This window comes from Octopus bimaculoides, chromosome 9 (genome assembly GCF_046866305.1).
Source record: "Octopus bimaculoides isolate indiv1 chromosome 9, ASM4686630v1, whole genome shotgun sequence".
Taxonomy (NCBI): domain Eukaryota; kingdom Metazoa; phylum Mollusca; class Cephalopoda; order Octopoda; family Octopodidae; genus Octopus; species Octopus bimaculoides.
This window is the reverse complement of record NC_142936.1, coordinates 18,234,392-18,251,891: the sequence shown is the minus strand read 5'-3', so window position 1 is coordinate 18,251,891 and position 17,500 is coordinate 18,234,392. Positions and strand designations below refer to the sequence as shown.

The following is a 17,500-nucleotide window of genomic DNA, read 5'->3' as shown; positions in this document are numbered from 1 at the left end:
TGGTGTGTGTGAATGTGTGAGAGTGTGTGTTTATGTATATACATACAGTAAAATTCATAAAGCTACACTTACAAATGTATATATTTATTATTTAATGGAAATCATTGATAGTTTTATTCATTTGCACAACTTCAATCCTTGTAGCAAAGAGGTAGAGTTTTGGGAAAATAGTAAGGTTCACACACACACACACGCACACATACACACACACACACATGCACACACACACACACACACACAGAGATTAATATAGACGTGCACAGGCATACATGAATATATAGAGGCATACATATAAAAAAACATGCACAGACACATACATACATCCAAACATGCATACATCAACAACCATATAAGCCGTTGTACATACATATATAAACACGTGTGTTTATATAGATGAATACATATGTATGTCTCAAAGAAAGTCAGACCGGCTGACAGTATAAGAGAGAGAGAGAGAGAGAGAGAAAAGGAGTGAAGGAAGTAGGCCGAGAGAGGGAGAGAGAGAGAGAGGGAAAAAGAAAGTAAGAAAGAAAGAAGGAAAGTAAGAAAGAAAGAAAGAAAGATCAAAGCAGACAACTATGATTTTGTGCACATCCCTCTACAGGTTTTCAGTTTCAGATATTAAACGTAATGCGATGCTAGTGACCACCCCTTTCCGTTGTTACACTGGCTGTTTTGTTAGGGGGTTCAGATACACCTACTTTCGGAGTGCACTATCAAGCAGCTTAGTTTAGGGACTTGCCCACCGAAACACCTACCTCTACAGCATATAATAGTAGTGGTCCAGCCGTATCTCTCACACATTTCTACTTTCAGCTGTAAGCAGTGGAATATGGCATTCAACACACTGATTTACCTCGGCAGTAAGATTACTTTTCTCTTATAGTTTTTACTTCTTTTCCTTATCTTTCACTTCTCCACACTTTCTAATTCAGCAAAGTTTATCTTTCTAATTTGCTTTTTTATGTTGCAGCAGATATTCTGAAAAAGTGAAGAAAGGCAGAACTAGTTTACTATAGCGTCGTTTGCTTAGTGCTGTAAAATATGGATTTGTATCTTTGATACAAAGGCGCCCTGCATGCACTAAAAGAATGTTTCTTAGGCGTTGTTGTTGTGGTTGTTCTTTATTCCAGGGGCAACTTTAATATAGCAGACTATAACGACTACAGACATTTCAACTATGGCCATTATTTCCAGAAGCAGACAACATAATCCATCCTATTCTTCGTATATTTAGAAATGTTAAGATACGAGAAACTCAGAGTCGAAACGGATCTTTTGCTTCGATATATATATGCTAATGTGTAAATAGGTGCTTAGAGATGTATATTATAACATATGCATGTATGTATATATATATATGCATATATCTGTCGTCTGCTATAGGCGGCTTGAGTATAGCTTGAGTATATGTGTTTGGAAAGTTCTTCTCCAAGGAACCGGCCTGGAAAAAAAGATTTCTGGTTTCAAATATTAGTTATTAACCACGCATGCATGCTTTCTCTATGTCACCAATGCTGATCAAGGAAGAAGCAAGTCCGGTGCACTTTTGCGCTACTGTCGTTCCACGTGTTACCATCAGGACGCTGCAAGCCGGAACATATACTGCAAGGTATGCTACCTGCTATAACGAGTCCGCCAATTTGCCGCTACTTGTGTGCGCGTTTATATTATATTATATTATATCATGTTATATTATATTATATAATATTATATTATATTATATTATATTATACACACACACACACACACATATATATATACATATATATATATATATATATATATATAGACATATACATATGGATAGGTATATATCTATATATCTATCTATCAGTCTGTCTCTGTCTGTCTGTCTCTCTTTCTCTCTCTATTTCTCTTTCTCTCTTTCTCTCTCTCTCTCCACACACACACAAACACACACACACACACACACACACACACACACACACACACACACACACACACACACACACATACATACACATTGTTATACTTATGTATATGTCGCTGTATGTTCCACTATGCTTACGTTACCTATCTCACCTCTCTCGCTCGCTTGTTCCTATATATATCTATTTACCTGTCTATACAAGCACATGTCTATATGAGTTCTTGATTCAGATTTTCGAGCAGGTGGTTTCGCTGCTGTAAATTTGGTGCTTTGTAAAGCATCTCCCAGTTGTTGAGTAAATGTGGGAAGAGAGAGAGAGAGAGAGACAGAGAGAGTATGTGTCAACGTATAAGAGCTGTGTCCATGTCTCCATGCAGTCACTGGAGAGAGTATTTCTATTCTGCAAACTCTTTGCCGGTAATCTGCTGTACGTGGACAGGCAGGGTCCGAGGAAGTGTGCACTGTATCTCATAGCAGAAGCAGCTATAACCTACTGTAGTTGATTACGTAATTCCTGTTTCCTTGCCATTTCTTTAATTTCATATTATGCTCTATACTCACCAAGCACTTTCCTTTGGCGCATATGTATATTGTGTTCTAACAGCTGATTACCTGTATCGCTATGGGTAAGCAGAATCGTTACATATATATATATATACATATATAAAATATGTTATTTTAATTTTATATATATATATTTCATACTTTTTAGTTACAGCCCTTTGTATTCTGAATTCAAAAACTTTGCATTTCATTCATCCTGCATCGATAAAATTTGTACCGGTCAAGTACTGGGTTTAATGTAATTTCTGGCTTATGCTTATGTTCAAAATCCTTATTGTGAATAGTTACAAATACATATAAACATGTAATAATTGTTTCTAATTTAGGAACACAACCAGTGATTTTGGAGTGGGGATAAGTTGATACCATCTACTCCAGTACTTGATTGGTATTTTGTATTGCTTATTCCAAAAGGATGAAAGGCTAAGTTGGCCTCGGTGGGATTTTAGCTTCCAAACGTAAAGAGCCGGCAGAAATATTGCAAAAGCATTTTTTCCGACGCACTCAGAGCTTTACCACTTCGCTGAACTTATGTCTTCATATAGTCCTTTTTATTATTCTGCTACTGGTTCTTTGTAACCCAGTGCTACCTGTTACATGGACAGATGGTCGGTGACTAAACCGGCTCCCCCACTTACCTCGCAGGTGAGGAGGGTGTTATGCACACTCTGCAAAGCTAAAAACAAGACCTGTCAAAAGACTTTTGAGCTATTTGTGAGACACAAGCCATCCACACGAGTGATATCTCCTGGAATCCTCCCGCACTTGGGCTAGCAAAGCTGTGCAGCTGATCCAAGACCGTAGTCACGAAAACTCCTATGAAAGACATACTGTACTCTCGAGTTGGAGTCGACGTCCACGGTCATATGGCGCAGAGCGACAAGTATTGACACAAGGCCGATATTTTTTGTTGTAGTCGATTACATGGAGCCCAGTGCTCTGGTACTTAATGCATCGACTACGAAAAAATAAAAAGCAATGCACAATCTCAGGGCAGTGGACTGAATTGTTAGAGAGTCCGACGCGATACCTTGTGGTATCGGTTTCTGTGTTCTGACGGCAGCCCATGCAGCGGCACTGCTGCATAATTGTAACGGATTAGCATTTCTTTAGACATCATACTTGTAGTGACGTAAGAGATACTCGCAGTTTCGCCGGTCCCCGGCTTCTTCAAACTAATTAAGAAACCGGAGGACCGGCGAATCTGAGAACAAATTATCAAGCCTCTTCCTGACTGCTGATTGTACCTCTGCACCTTGCTAATAAGCATTGAAATAACATTCTATCAGATAATCTATTTCAACTTAAATGTCTATCTATCTATCTATCTATCTATCTATCTATCTATCTATCTATCTATCTATCTATCTATCTATCTATCTATCTACCTACCTACCTACCTACCTACCTATCTATCTATCTATCTATCTATCTATCTATCTATCTATCTATCTACCTACCTACCTATCTATCTATCTATCTATCTATCTATCTATCTATCTATCTATCTATCAAACTGTATGTGTGTGTATGTCTGTATGTATGTAGGTATGCACGCATCTATGTATGCGTGTATTCATGTATTTACATCCATGTGTATGTATACAGGGTATTCGGATTAAATTTGACTGTTTGCATAATATCTCATCCAAAAATGAAAGTACTTTAAAAAAAAGCAAAAAGATATCGATTAGCTTATGGCTGTGAGATAACAGTCTACTCAAAGTAACCTTCCTCAGCTTCAACCACGGTCTCAAGAGCCTGCTGCATGTTTTCCTCACTATGTCCCCGGGAAGATCTTCGAACACCTCCTTGATCTTGGCCACCAGCTCGGGATTGCCGTTGGTAGCTGTGCGGTTCGTGATTTTCTCAACCGTACCTCACACATAATAATTCATGGGATTACAACTGGGGGAAATTAGGATGCCAGAAATTGGGGCTGGTGAAGTAGTACAGATTCTCAGAGAACCACATCTGTCACTTCCCGGAGGTATGACAAGAAGCCGAATCCTACTGTCACACATATGATAACCCTCTCCAGACTGAGATTGACCACAGTCTCCAGTTGCCTCACATAACCGTCTGAATTGAGTTTAAGACCCCGTTGAAATATGTTGGGATAAATTCCGGCGTGCAAACGCTGTCATAATGCCTACTATTTCCCTTCTTGTTCGCTATGGCATCGTAGTCTCCGTTGCAGCTGTCCATGTCATGTCACATTTTGCAATATTTTCAGTGTTTACAGAACATGTAGCAGCAATCATGATGCCGGCAGTTTGATACACGGCGCGAATCATCATGATATATGTATATATGTATGTAGATATAGTTAATATTTTGCATTTCTTTAAATCTTCCTATAAAGACGGAGCTGGTATCTAATTAAGAGATAAAGATCCATTGTTGTACCTTAGGTATTAATAATAGTAAATAATTACATGCTGAATTTTATAATTATCTTGCAGGTTTTCAGAAAAGTAATCACGACCCTTTTGTCTGAAAATGTCTTTTTTCCCCAGGTGCTTGCTTTAACATTTAGTAACATAACTATGAATATGGGCATAGTAACTGTAAACAGAAACAATAATTATGGGCACTAAGATTATTAGTAGAAAGGTGTACAGTGATTCAGTACAATAATTATGACTACAATGATTGTGGGTAAAAGTATAAGATATAAACTTGTAATTCTTCTGTAGAAGTGGTGTGTTTTGATGCGGCTTTGTTTAAATATTCCCTTTGGTTTGATCTTTAATTAAACGGTTCAGATCCGTTGAAAACCTACGTCTCTGCCACAGTACATAACATGTGTTATAACTATAATCAAATATCTGTGTTTTAGCGGGTGTATTCACAGAAATGTTCGACAAATATTACTTCTGTCGGAACATATCAATATGGTCAACATCAAAATTATTTGTAATGCGGTAGTCTTTTCCTCACATGGAACGGTATATTATTTTAGCAACGACGTCATATTGTACCGAACAATAGTACTTTGATGATATTCTGGGACAGCTGTTCATATGTACTGTCCCTCCTACTATATATATATATATAAGACGGGCTTCTACACAGTTTCCGTCTACCAAATTCACTCGCAAGACATTGGTCGGCCTGGATCAATAGTAGAAGAGTCACCCAAAATGCTGCGCAGTGAACCTGAACCTGAAACCACGTGGTTGCAAAGCGATCATTTTACCTACACAGTTATGCCTGCACCTATAGCAATGTCTGAAGTGTCTTATATGTGATTGTATATGATAATTCTTAACTTAGTGCTGGAATATAAATAATTAGATCGACCTCAGCATTTCATGCTTCAATGCAGACTTCGGCGAGATTCGAACTTCAAATGCATCCCGTCGTCAAGACACTGATTTGTCATACATGTCAAAGTTAACATAATTTTGCTGGAAGTAGGGAGAGCAAGCAATTAACTTTTGAGATGCGGAGTGTAGTTGAACCCAGAAGGTGGCTGATACTTATTTTATGAAATTCTGAAGATGAAAGACTAAGTAGACGTCGGCCAGTTTCAAACTCAAAATATAAAGGTTCATCATTAGATAACCGAGAAGCAGTTTATCTGATACGCCACCGATTCTGCCAATCCCCTGGATGTGCATCAAGAAAATAGCCTTTAATACGCCAGTGTCAATTTTTGCAAAGAAGGTGGTGGTGCTGCTATAATAACCCTAATACAAAAACTGATGAATGTCGTAGTGGCCGCTGACAAATGTTGACAATTTTTGCATGAATTTCAACACAGAACATACAAGTATAAGACTAAATATTGTAAAGCATCGAAGACTTAAAGATTTGTTTTACACGGTCATAAGAGAGGATGAGGTGTAGCTTATAGAAAATTTAGGTGCTGATGGTTTTCTATCACTATCCATCACCAGTATTAATTATTGTTTTAACAAGTGTCGAGCTGGTAGAATCGTTACAGCACCTGTTAAAATGATTAGCGGGATTTCTTCTGACTTTATGTTCACAAGTCAAATGCCACCGGGGTCGACTTTGCCTTTCATAAAATAAGCACCAGTTGAGCACTGGGATCGATGAAATCGACTTGCACCTTCCCCCACAATTGCTCGTCTTGTACCAAATTTTGAAATCAATATTAATTATTTCTGATTAGACATTAACTGTTCCCCAAGATCCTCGACAACGTCTGATGCCTGCAGGATATGAAATTAAATTTTATAATTCCCGAAGCCTAGAATGTCGTAGATTTTCTATTCTGTTGATGTTGAAAAATTGATATTGAGTCAAAATCATTTACATCCCTTAGTTATAAGCTTCTGATGGGTATTATACGTTCATGTTAGATATTGTTAAACACATTGTTATAAAGATTATGTTTCAAATTTGAACGTGAAGTATGTGCATATATAATGAAGAGTTCCCCACTCCTGCTGTAGATGTAGCGTCAGTAAGATTTTCAAGGGAGACTACCCTGGAATGTTTTCCCATTGTCTTCACTGAACTGAGTTGGTCACTTTCAACAATTGTAAAGTACTTTCTTTTCTTACAGCAGTTGGGTGTATCTGTCTAAAGGTTACAGCCAAATGCATTAAGCTAGCAAGATTTGAGTGCATTGACTACAAGTATTTCATATCACTTGTGATAAGTTAGGGGTCATTAGCTCATCAGCTGGTAGTCAGACGTCCTCTCAACTCGACCACTCAAGTGCAGCTCTCGAAGAATTTGTTTTGTTAAATATGGTGTCTATCGCTTTATAGTTTTGTATAAAATTCAATCATCATAAGCAAATCTCAATCCGTCAATGCATGTAAATTTAATTCCTTCAAAATATGCAATTTCAACTCCCTCAAATATGCAAATCTCTCAGCAATACAGATTACAACAAATCAGATAATCTCGAAACTAGTCAATGCATTTAGTAGCGATATTGTTTGTTGTAAATTTTGCAACATATTAGTGCTGAATTGTGAAGGCGCGTGGCTTAGTGGTTAGGGTATTCGGCTCACGATCGTGAGGTCGTGAGTTGGATCCTCGGCGGCGCGTTCTGTCCTTGAGCAATACGCTTTATTTTACGTTGCTCCTGTCCACCCAGCTGGCAAAACTGAGTTGTACCTGTAATTCAAAGGGCCAGCCGTGTCACATTTTGTGTCACGCTGAATCCCTCTGAGAACTACGTTAAGGGTACACGTGTCTGTGGAGTGCTCAGCTACTTGCACTTTGATTTCACGAACAAGCTGTTCCGTTGATAGGATCAACTGAAGCCCCCGTCATCGCACCCGACGGAGTGCTACTTTTTTCTTCAGTGTTGTATTACAACATAGTGGTGTATTACACACTTATAGTATTACTATTTATAGTCTATAGATATTATTGTATGTCACATTTAAGAAACTCTACCGTATAAAGTACTGTTGATATTTCTTGATATTTCTGAAGATTAAAAAAATAAACAGTTGATCTCGTATCAGATTTTGAAAAGCTCAAGCGTTTTAAAACGCACTGTGCGCACGCACACGTGATATTATACAGATTTATAAATAAAATATGCCACGAACAACACATTTAGCATGGAAGCACTTCTACACGACTAGACACATACACGCACACTCTGTTTGTGCAAGTGTACGCATATATGCATGTGTGTGCATATATATATTACATGTACGGATACATACACACATACATATATACGTGAGTATGTGTATGTGTGTATATGTGTGTGAATCCATATGTATAGGCATGCAAGAGGTGTAAAGAACAAGCAAAGAAATCGCATATACGAACACGTCTAGTTAGATAAAAAAAAGAAAGACAAAAAGAAGAAAATGTAAAACTCTTGAGAAAAGCCACCGGGGAGTTATCATTTTACAGAAGACAAGTTTGGAATGCATTAGAGTTAGGAATGAAGTCGAAAACTCTAGAGATGTGTATTTGACTGAAGCTCATAGAAATGACTAGGTTAACAGATGGTCTGTTATTCGCTAGGTAGGGAGTCTGATAGCTATAATCTATTCATTGTAAGTAAAATATAAAACATTTGTCGAGTGCAATCAAGTTCATTAGAATAGTGTAAAACATCGGTAAGTGGGCGGCTCCGAAAGTCAACCAGACATGTATACACAGCATGCTCGAATAGTTAACAAGTTCACTTCGCAATCACGAGGTCGTAAGTTCGATCCCACCCAAGAGAGCAAAGTTTTTTTTTTATATCCTAGCCCACACTTTGTGAGTTGGGTTGAGCAGAAGGAAACTGCGTGGGTAATTATTGGCTGGCTTATACATTTAATCTAAAGATCTAGACTTGTCAGACTCTTTTATGCAGATACCTCCTGAGATTTACGTTTGGGACACCCGAGCCTGTGGAATACACAGCCACTTAAACTCTTATTCAATTAGAAGGGAGTTCAGGAGAATGAGCAATTGAATACTCATCGTTGAAACTGACGGAGTTCCATATCACATTTACGATCCGTCAGTGTGTCCCACTGGAATCCTATCGAAAGAGTCTACAATACGCTCCGCAGATAAAGGAGGAGAAGGAGGAGGAGGGGGGGAAGGGGAGGAGGAGGATGGTAAAGACGAAAATGGGGATGAGGAAGAGATGGAGGGCGAGATTGGTACAGAAATGTGTGATAAAGAAAAATTCTATGTTTTATATCTTTCAAGGGAAAATTTGTAACGGGTAAAAAGAATTGTTGAGGGAGATAAGACTGAGTGATAAGGACACTGCGGGAGGTCGACAGATGACACCCTAACCCTAACCCACACGTACTCATATATATATATATATATATATATATATATATATATATATATATATATATATATATATATATACATTGTATATGCAGACATACGTACACATACACACACACACACCATATATTTTGGGAAAGTTTTGTCTGAAAGGAAAGAGATTCTATATAAAATGGAAAAAATGTTTTGTCTTTCTAATTTGTGTGATGTGCCATGTAGGTCAGCCATTTTCAAACTGATATTTGAAAGCTTTGTATGTCATTAAATTCTGCAAAAAAGGGTAAAAGTGTAGCTGATTGGTGTAAACAGAGTGAGTGATGAAAATCGGCAGTAATATTTCCAGTAAAGAAAAATATAAATGGATTGCGAAAAGTCAGTAGTACCCCGAACCAATTTCCGATGTTGGTTTCGTTACGTTTAATAATCAATTTTCACTGTATTTCAGAATTTATCGTTTCAACCAAAATGGAATCTTCGATTAAAATATACACATTTCATTTAAAACTGCTCACGCTACACACACACACATACACACACACACACACACATACACACACACACACACACACACACACACACACACACACACACAAACACACACAAACACACACACACACACGCACACACACACGTATGTATATATACATCTATGTCGGGTCACTCGAAAGTACTACTGAAACACCTAACCGAGTACAACTTGTTGCATGATCAGGTCGTCGGCGACTAAAAGGGACGAAGGACAATGCTATTCTTGGGTGAATTTGACATCAACAGTGTATCAATATAGTGTCAATTGACAATAAACGACCGCTGGCAGCGTGTTTGATTGACAGTAACCGTTGACAGTCTGTCAACAGAACAATGCACACACATTGCTGAAGGGACCATACAATGTACACAATGTGTGGTAAAAAATGCACAGAGAATGTGGTGCTGTGGTTATTACTACATAACATGAATAGAGAATACAGGAAAGACCATACACGATAAGCCAATACACAGAGAATGTGGGACTTAGACATTGTGTAACATGTCAACATTTTGTCAATAGACCGACAGTTACTCTCGACTGACACTGACAAAGAATAACGTTGACAATCGATTAACATCGACCATAAATAAACATTGACAATAGACAACCACTGATAACTGACAATACTGATAATGCATCAACGCTGACAATAGACCATCACTGACAATAGGCTGTCAGTGAGACAATACAACAGCATTTTGTCAATAAATTGACACTGCATATAGACTGACAATCACAATAGACAACACTTTGGCAATAAATGACCACTGACAGCAGACCGACATTGACAATACATCGACATTGTTAAATGTCTGATACTGTGTCAATAGACAAAGACTGTGACAATAAGCACTTTGTCAAAACACTGACAATAAACCGACACTTTGTCGACAGACTGACATCTTGACTATAAACATGACTTTTGACTATAAACTCTAATAATAAACCGACAAACCGAAATATAGTGACATGATACTCATAATTACCAAATCGTTATGTTATCAATTTCCTTTTTCGTTTTTTTTTAAAAGAATTTAATGAAAGAAAACAATGATGAAATAATGAATATTCTCTGTTTTTTTTTTTTTTGTTTTCTTGCAACCGCTATAACATATAATCTTACGTCGTTGTACAGATTCATTTAGTACAGCCCTTGACTTTAATATTTTATTTTCAAATGAAATTTGTTAAAACATTGCGGTGAAAAATATTTCTTTTTTTTTCTAACTTGTATTTCAGTGTAAAATCTAATATACAGCTCAAATAAGATTAATTTCTTACTTTGTAGAATTCAGCACAATCACAAGAAAAGGGAATAAGTATATGTGACACTTTAGACATTTCCTCGAGTATAAGTAGCGCAGAAGACATAAAGCGGCGTCTTAGTTTGGTGTATGGCTTTAGCTAACTGCCTTAATAATCTTACAAGACGGTGTTCAGTTAAAAGATCTCGTATTGTATTTTACTTTAGTTTTGAGAGAAGGCACAAGAAATTTCTAATTTTAGGCTCGGAGCATCAATGCCCGTTCCCAAAGCTTTAGCGATAAACGTTAACTGAAATGGCTGGAAGCAGAAACGACAATGGATTGCAGATTTGGTTGACAGGGGTAATGGGCAAACTTATATTTCTAATTGTGCAGGGGAAATATCTGCGAATTACATTCATAACGTTTGTTGTACTTTTAGAAATGCCACACATGTAGAGGCCAACAGGAAGTAAGAATGTATTGGAGAAAACTTCACAGTAAAACAGACGATAAACAACAGTAAAATATGACAAGAGTGGTGCAGAGAGATAAGTGAAGATTAAAGAGAAAATGGTGGAACTGTAACGAAGTTGACACCAAGGAAACAGTTTTACGAACGAGAAAATATCCTGGGAATTATGGTAGATGATTTTAAATACAAGAAATCCTATTTATAATTCACCCACCCGCTTTGTTTATGGAAAAATGTTTTGCTGAAACAAGAATAATGAAAAATGTATGAAAGCACCAAGGGACAAAATATATATCTGATATATATGTTTCATAAGATGTTTTTGTTTATTTTCTTATATTGCAATTACCAACGAAACTAAATTTAGTAATGACGTGCAAATTTACTTTGAATTAGTTATCGAAGATTTTAACAGGATGATACGAAAAGAAAAAGTTCTGATATTTGAAAGACGTTTTAGTCATTTAATAACTTTTAGCCGACACAAGAGGGTAGGGAAATCTGGAATGAGGTGATTAGTTGAGATCGGCTTGGCTGTTTGAACGCTGGCGATTCGGCATGACTGGTTGGGCCTTGAATCTGTTTTGGTAATAGCTGGTTTTTGGTGATAGCACTTACTTTTTGGCATTAGAAGTGCACACACACACACACACACACACACACACACACACACACACACACACACACACACATATTTAAACACACACAAATACACGCACACACATTCGCACACGAGCATAGAAATATACACGTACAGGTAGAGAGAAAGAAAGAAAGAAAGAGAGAGAGAGAGAGAGAGAGAGAGAAAGAGAGAGAGGGTGAGAGAGAGAGAGAGCTCTTCGATTTCTCTGCTCACATCGCCAAAATTCAAATTGACTGCTAGTTCTACTTTTCCAAAGATCTACAGAAATCTATTGAGAGAAAAGTTTCTTTTCCACGTATCATCAATATATGACGATCACCAACCATAATATACATAAAATTAAGCAGAAAGCTAAACGAAAATTACTAGAATTACATTGCATAATATTGTACTGAATTACATCTCCCTTATTCCTTTCACTAAACTGTACTATCACAACGCACGCTTATGCGCTGCACTACACTATACAATATTACACAACTTTACAGTATCTGAAGGTGCTTAACATTCAGCAATTTCTTCTCTAGCTTTTCTGTAGCGGAACAGATGGCCAAAACAATCAGACTACACATCGGGGTCTTCATATCCATATTGTCCTACTATAATGGTTAGGTCAGGACTCTGAATTTTTCACTCTACCTATCGGTAACTAGATATCCGCTGCGATCTCCAGTTGTTTACTATCTATAATCTGTATTACCACCACTTGTTGTTTACCGTTTCATCTCAGCCTCCTTTGTTTTCCAATTACACTCTTTTGAATTGATTTTCAAAGTTAATTTTGTAAAAGTCAATTACTGGCCTTTTCTATCTAATTCACGCCAAATATTGATATTGTACAAATCGATTTTATTCATTTTACATTAATTTTATTGAATTCCGTAGGCTAAAGGATAAAGTTAAACCTTACTGTGATTTATTGAAATACATTCAAATAAACAAGTTTGTTAATATCAATGTCAACAAAGTCAGTCAAGTTTGATAGAAAAGCTCTGAAGTCGAATCGAACTTTCTGAAGTCTAGACGTTCATTTTGTTCTAATTCTGTTGTCCCAGTTTCTTCAAATGCCACATTACGAAAGTTAAAACTATTAATTCCGCGTATTACTAAAGTGGAAACCTTGATATTTTCGCTATATTTAGATGAAAATCAACATGTTTAGCCAAAATTTTCGTTAATGATATTGTGTCTTTCTCCAATATTTCAGAAAATACTAAGTGACAATAAAATACACGCACATTGTAGAAAGGACCATACATTGTACACAGTATGTGGTAATAATTATACAACATACGCAGAACGTGGTGCTGTGGTTATTACTATATGATATGAACAGAGAATACAGAGTGGACCATACAAGATTAGCCAATGCACAGAGAATGTGAAACAGTTTGCATACAATGCACTAGTGAATACACATGCTGTGATAATGACAACCAAATATAGCATGATGAGTTAATAAGTATACAATATCTACAAACCAGGCAATAATCATATAATAAGGTAATGACATGATGTAGTAATAACCATGTAATGACATGATGTACTAATAACCATATAATAAGGTAATGATATGATGTAATAACCATACAATATAGACAGGATGTTGTAAGGATCGCTAAACAATACACAGTAGGAGATCGTTTTCACATTGTGGAACATTTAAACTTAAATTTCTTATTTTCGAGTTTGGTGATAATACTTTTAGATGACTGCTTCAAGAAGTTATATATTTCTTCAGATAACACAGACAATTAATCTTTTATATTTATACAAAGAATATTCTCTATTTATATACCATATATATAAACATTTGTTATAACAAAGCTTTTACATGTGTAGAAAGTAAGACACAAATTCTCGACTTTATTTGATGGATGAGAAATAATATTTATTATCTAATTTTATATAAAGAAAGGGAAGACAGATATACATTCACACGTGCGTATGCACTAACACACATAAGAACATAAACATTCAGATACACATACAGACACATATATAGACATGCTCACAGAAAAGTGCGCGCGCACACACACGTACTCACACGGGCATATACAGCAACATATGAACGAGGCCGCGCACACATATCTAAATATATACATAGACACACATAGACAAACTTACATAGACTTAATGACCATTTTATTACTTACAGTTAGTCAATGACCAGTTTATTTCTACAGAAGAAGTAGGCCAGTCATGCTGGCTGTGTGAGTCATGTAGGTGTGGTTTATATAAAGCAGGTAGCTAGGCGTGTATAAGATTAACTCAATGTTCCATTGAATTTTGAAAACGGGTAAAATTAGAGGCTTAATTGACAAAGAGCAGAATATCTCTAGGACCAAGAACGTCAGTTCACATAAATATTATTCACGTACACGTTTGGTGCTTTGGTGTGCATGTATGTATATATGTATGAATGTATTATATGTGTATATATATGAATGTATTACATATATATGTATATATATATATATATATATATATATATATATATATATATATATATATATATATATATATATATATATATATATATATATATATATATATATATATATATATATATATATATATATATATATATATATATATATATACATATATATATATATATATATATATATATATATATATATATATATATATATATATATATTACATGTATATATATATACATATATATATATATATATATATATATATATATATATATATATATATATATATATATATATATATATACATCAAGTCACCAGCTAGATTTGTGTAATACAAACGTGTGTGTGTGTATCTATTTATCTATCTTGCTATATATATATATATATATATATATATATATATATATATAGATGGTGACTTGATGTGCAATTGAGTGTTGAAACTCCAACAGTTTCATCGTGGAAAACTCTTTCTAGTCATTTAATAACACAAATAAGAAAAAAAATCTTAAATTCACTTCTGTTTCAAATGTTGTCAATTTGCAACAACTGCGACTAAGTAACTGTTCCACTGTTCTAGAACTGTGTCAGTAACCAGATTGTATTGTGCAACGAAACATTTTGATACCTTGTGAAATTAACATGACTGGCTAAATTGGCTCTTCCATGATGAAATATCGTGTGTGTGTGTGTGTCTGTATATATATATATATATATATATATATATATATATATATATATATATATAATACAAATAATAAATGAGTATATGCATATATACCTACATGTATGTACATACTTACATCTACCTGTATATATAGATGCATATCTGGGTACAGGACATTGCAAACAAAGCGTAGACAAAATGATAAACAAATACAGAAAACACACAGGCTACATAGAGAACATCTCCTTCATCAGCTGCCACCATTCAACACTGGCGTTTCGAAGAGTTAGGGCACACACACACATACACGCTTTCCTGAAATATTTGAAACCTCATGTCTATTGAAATAACCGTAATAAGAATTTATATGACCACTTTTATTCTCATACTCACAGAAAACCACGTTAGGGTTAGGGTTAGGTTTAGGGTTAGGTTTAGGGTTAGGTTTAGGGTTAGGTTTAGGGTTAGAGTTTATAACACATGTTCATTTCCGTGTTAAGTCATTTCAGTTCCATTACTAGGATTTCGTGGTACAGTCTTTAACTCCATACTGACTCGACTTGTGACATCGTACTAAATCCAGACACACTGCGCAGATACAACGTATTCAATAATGTCACAATGAATCATTTAATCTGCAATATGTTTTCTATTCGGCAATAATTCCCATCGAACTGTTCTCAGCTGAATGTCTTCAAATTTTGTCTATAAATGCCATTAAGAAACAAGAGGAACTCCAAATATTTCGGTCACCAACAGAACGATCAATAATCGACCGCTCTACAGTAGATTCCAAATTTCGGAATATGGGTTTCGTTGTGTGAGATTACGAGTTTTCGAAAGATTGTTCTTGGTTGTCATAGTTGAAAGTAAGAAAAGTCTTTGAGTTGCGCTGTTTTTGACTGACATCATGAATGGAGAAGATATGTAATGACATAATGCTTCGAATTTTGGCACAGAATTCAGTGGCAATAACATGGCTCGGATGTCGGATAGGGTATAACTGCTATACATGTGTAATATATATAATTTCGCGCAGACAATTGATGACTGGTCTCAACTTTGATTGCTCTAACGTGCATGGTTACGACGGACTTTTCTTTTAAGTAATCGAAGTTGGTCATAAAGTTTTATCTGAGAGAGATAGAATCACTCATCGGAGAATGACACTTATATCATACTACCCTTCTATTTGTACACCATAAAGATCATAAGAGTTGATTTATATAAAGTACAACTATTACAGCTTCACTATTTTCTACAACATTCTTAAATAGTTCCTTGCTAGTTAATTAGAAAGGTATTTTGGATAACTTTTGGCACACACCTTTTGGACGATGCCTTCAGCAGACTTCTCTTGACATTTTTATGTTTATAATATCTTCCACGTATCTACGTTTGTTTACATATACGTTAATTTGTAGATTAAACAAACACGGCATTTGATATTTATGACCACGGCCATGAAAGCATTCTGTAGGGTAATAAACAGAAGGGAAAAAGAAACTTGATTTTCAGTAGTTATCTCCTACTGAATATTGCATCCGAAAGTTTAAAAAACTTTCCCCATAAAACATAAATGCTGACGCGAGTCTTTACGGTCGAAAACCTTCATAGGAGAGATAAAGATGTTTGTTATTAACTATCACGTGCTGTGTTTACTTCACATCTGCTCTAATCAAATTACATAGAAAAATGCGTCACCACACCAAATAGATATAGGTCGTTTGAAGGCTGCTGCTGAAACTGCACTTTTTGCCTTGGTTCAACAGTATCTATCTGTATATCTAGACAAATGAATGCCTATTACACATATATATATATATATATATATATATATATGAATGATATATATATATATATATATATGATATAAATATATATAAAAATATATATATATATATATATATATATATATATATATATATATATATATATATATATATATATATATATATATATATATATATATATATATATATATATATATATATATATATATATATATATATATATATATATATATATATATATATATATATATATATATATATATATATATATATATATATATATATATATATATATATATATATATATATATATATATATATATATATATATATATATATATATATATATATATATATATATATATATATATATATATATATATATATATATATATATATATATATATATATATATATATATATATATATATATATATATATATATATATATATATATATATATATATATATATATATATATATATATATATAATATA

The 17,500-nt window shown here is 34.8% G+C and overlaps 1 protein-coding gene across 2 annotated transcripts in view; it reads left to right on the top strand.

Annotated features, from left to right (window-relative positions):
* The first annotated feature begins 798 nt into the window (after nt 1–798).
* The window catches only part of LOC106881758 (collagen alpha-6(VI) chain), a 33,632-nt gene continuing 16,930 nt past the window's right edge, over nt 799–17,500 (top strand). Inside the window, exons 1-2 of one of the 2 annotated variants that reach the window (XM_052970461.2) lie at nt 799–863; nt 11,424–11,625. Coding sequence is in view for 1 of the 2 variants with exons in the window: in XM_014932249.3 (XP_014787735.1) it covers nt 833–863 (31 nt within the window). In the remaining variant the exon portion in view is untranslated. The remainder of the gene's footprint in view (nt 864–11,423; nt 11,626–17,500) is intronic. The other variant, XM_014932249.3, reaches the window with a different exon arrangement.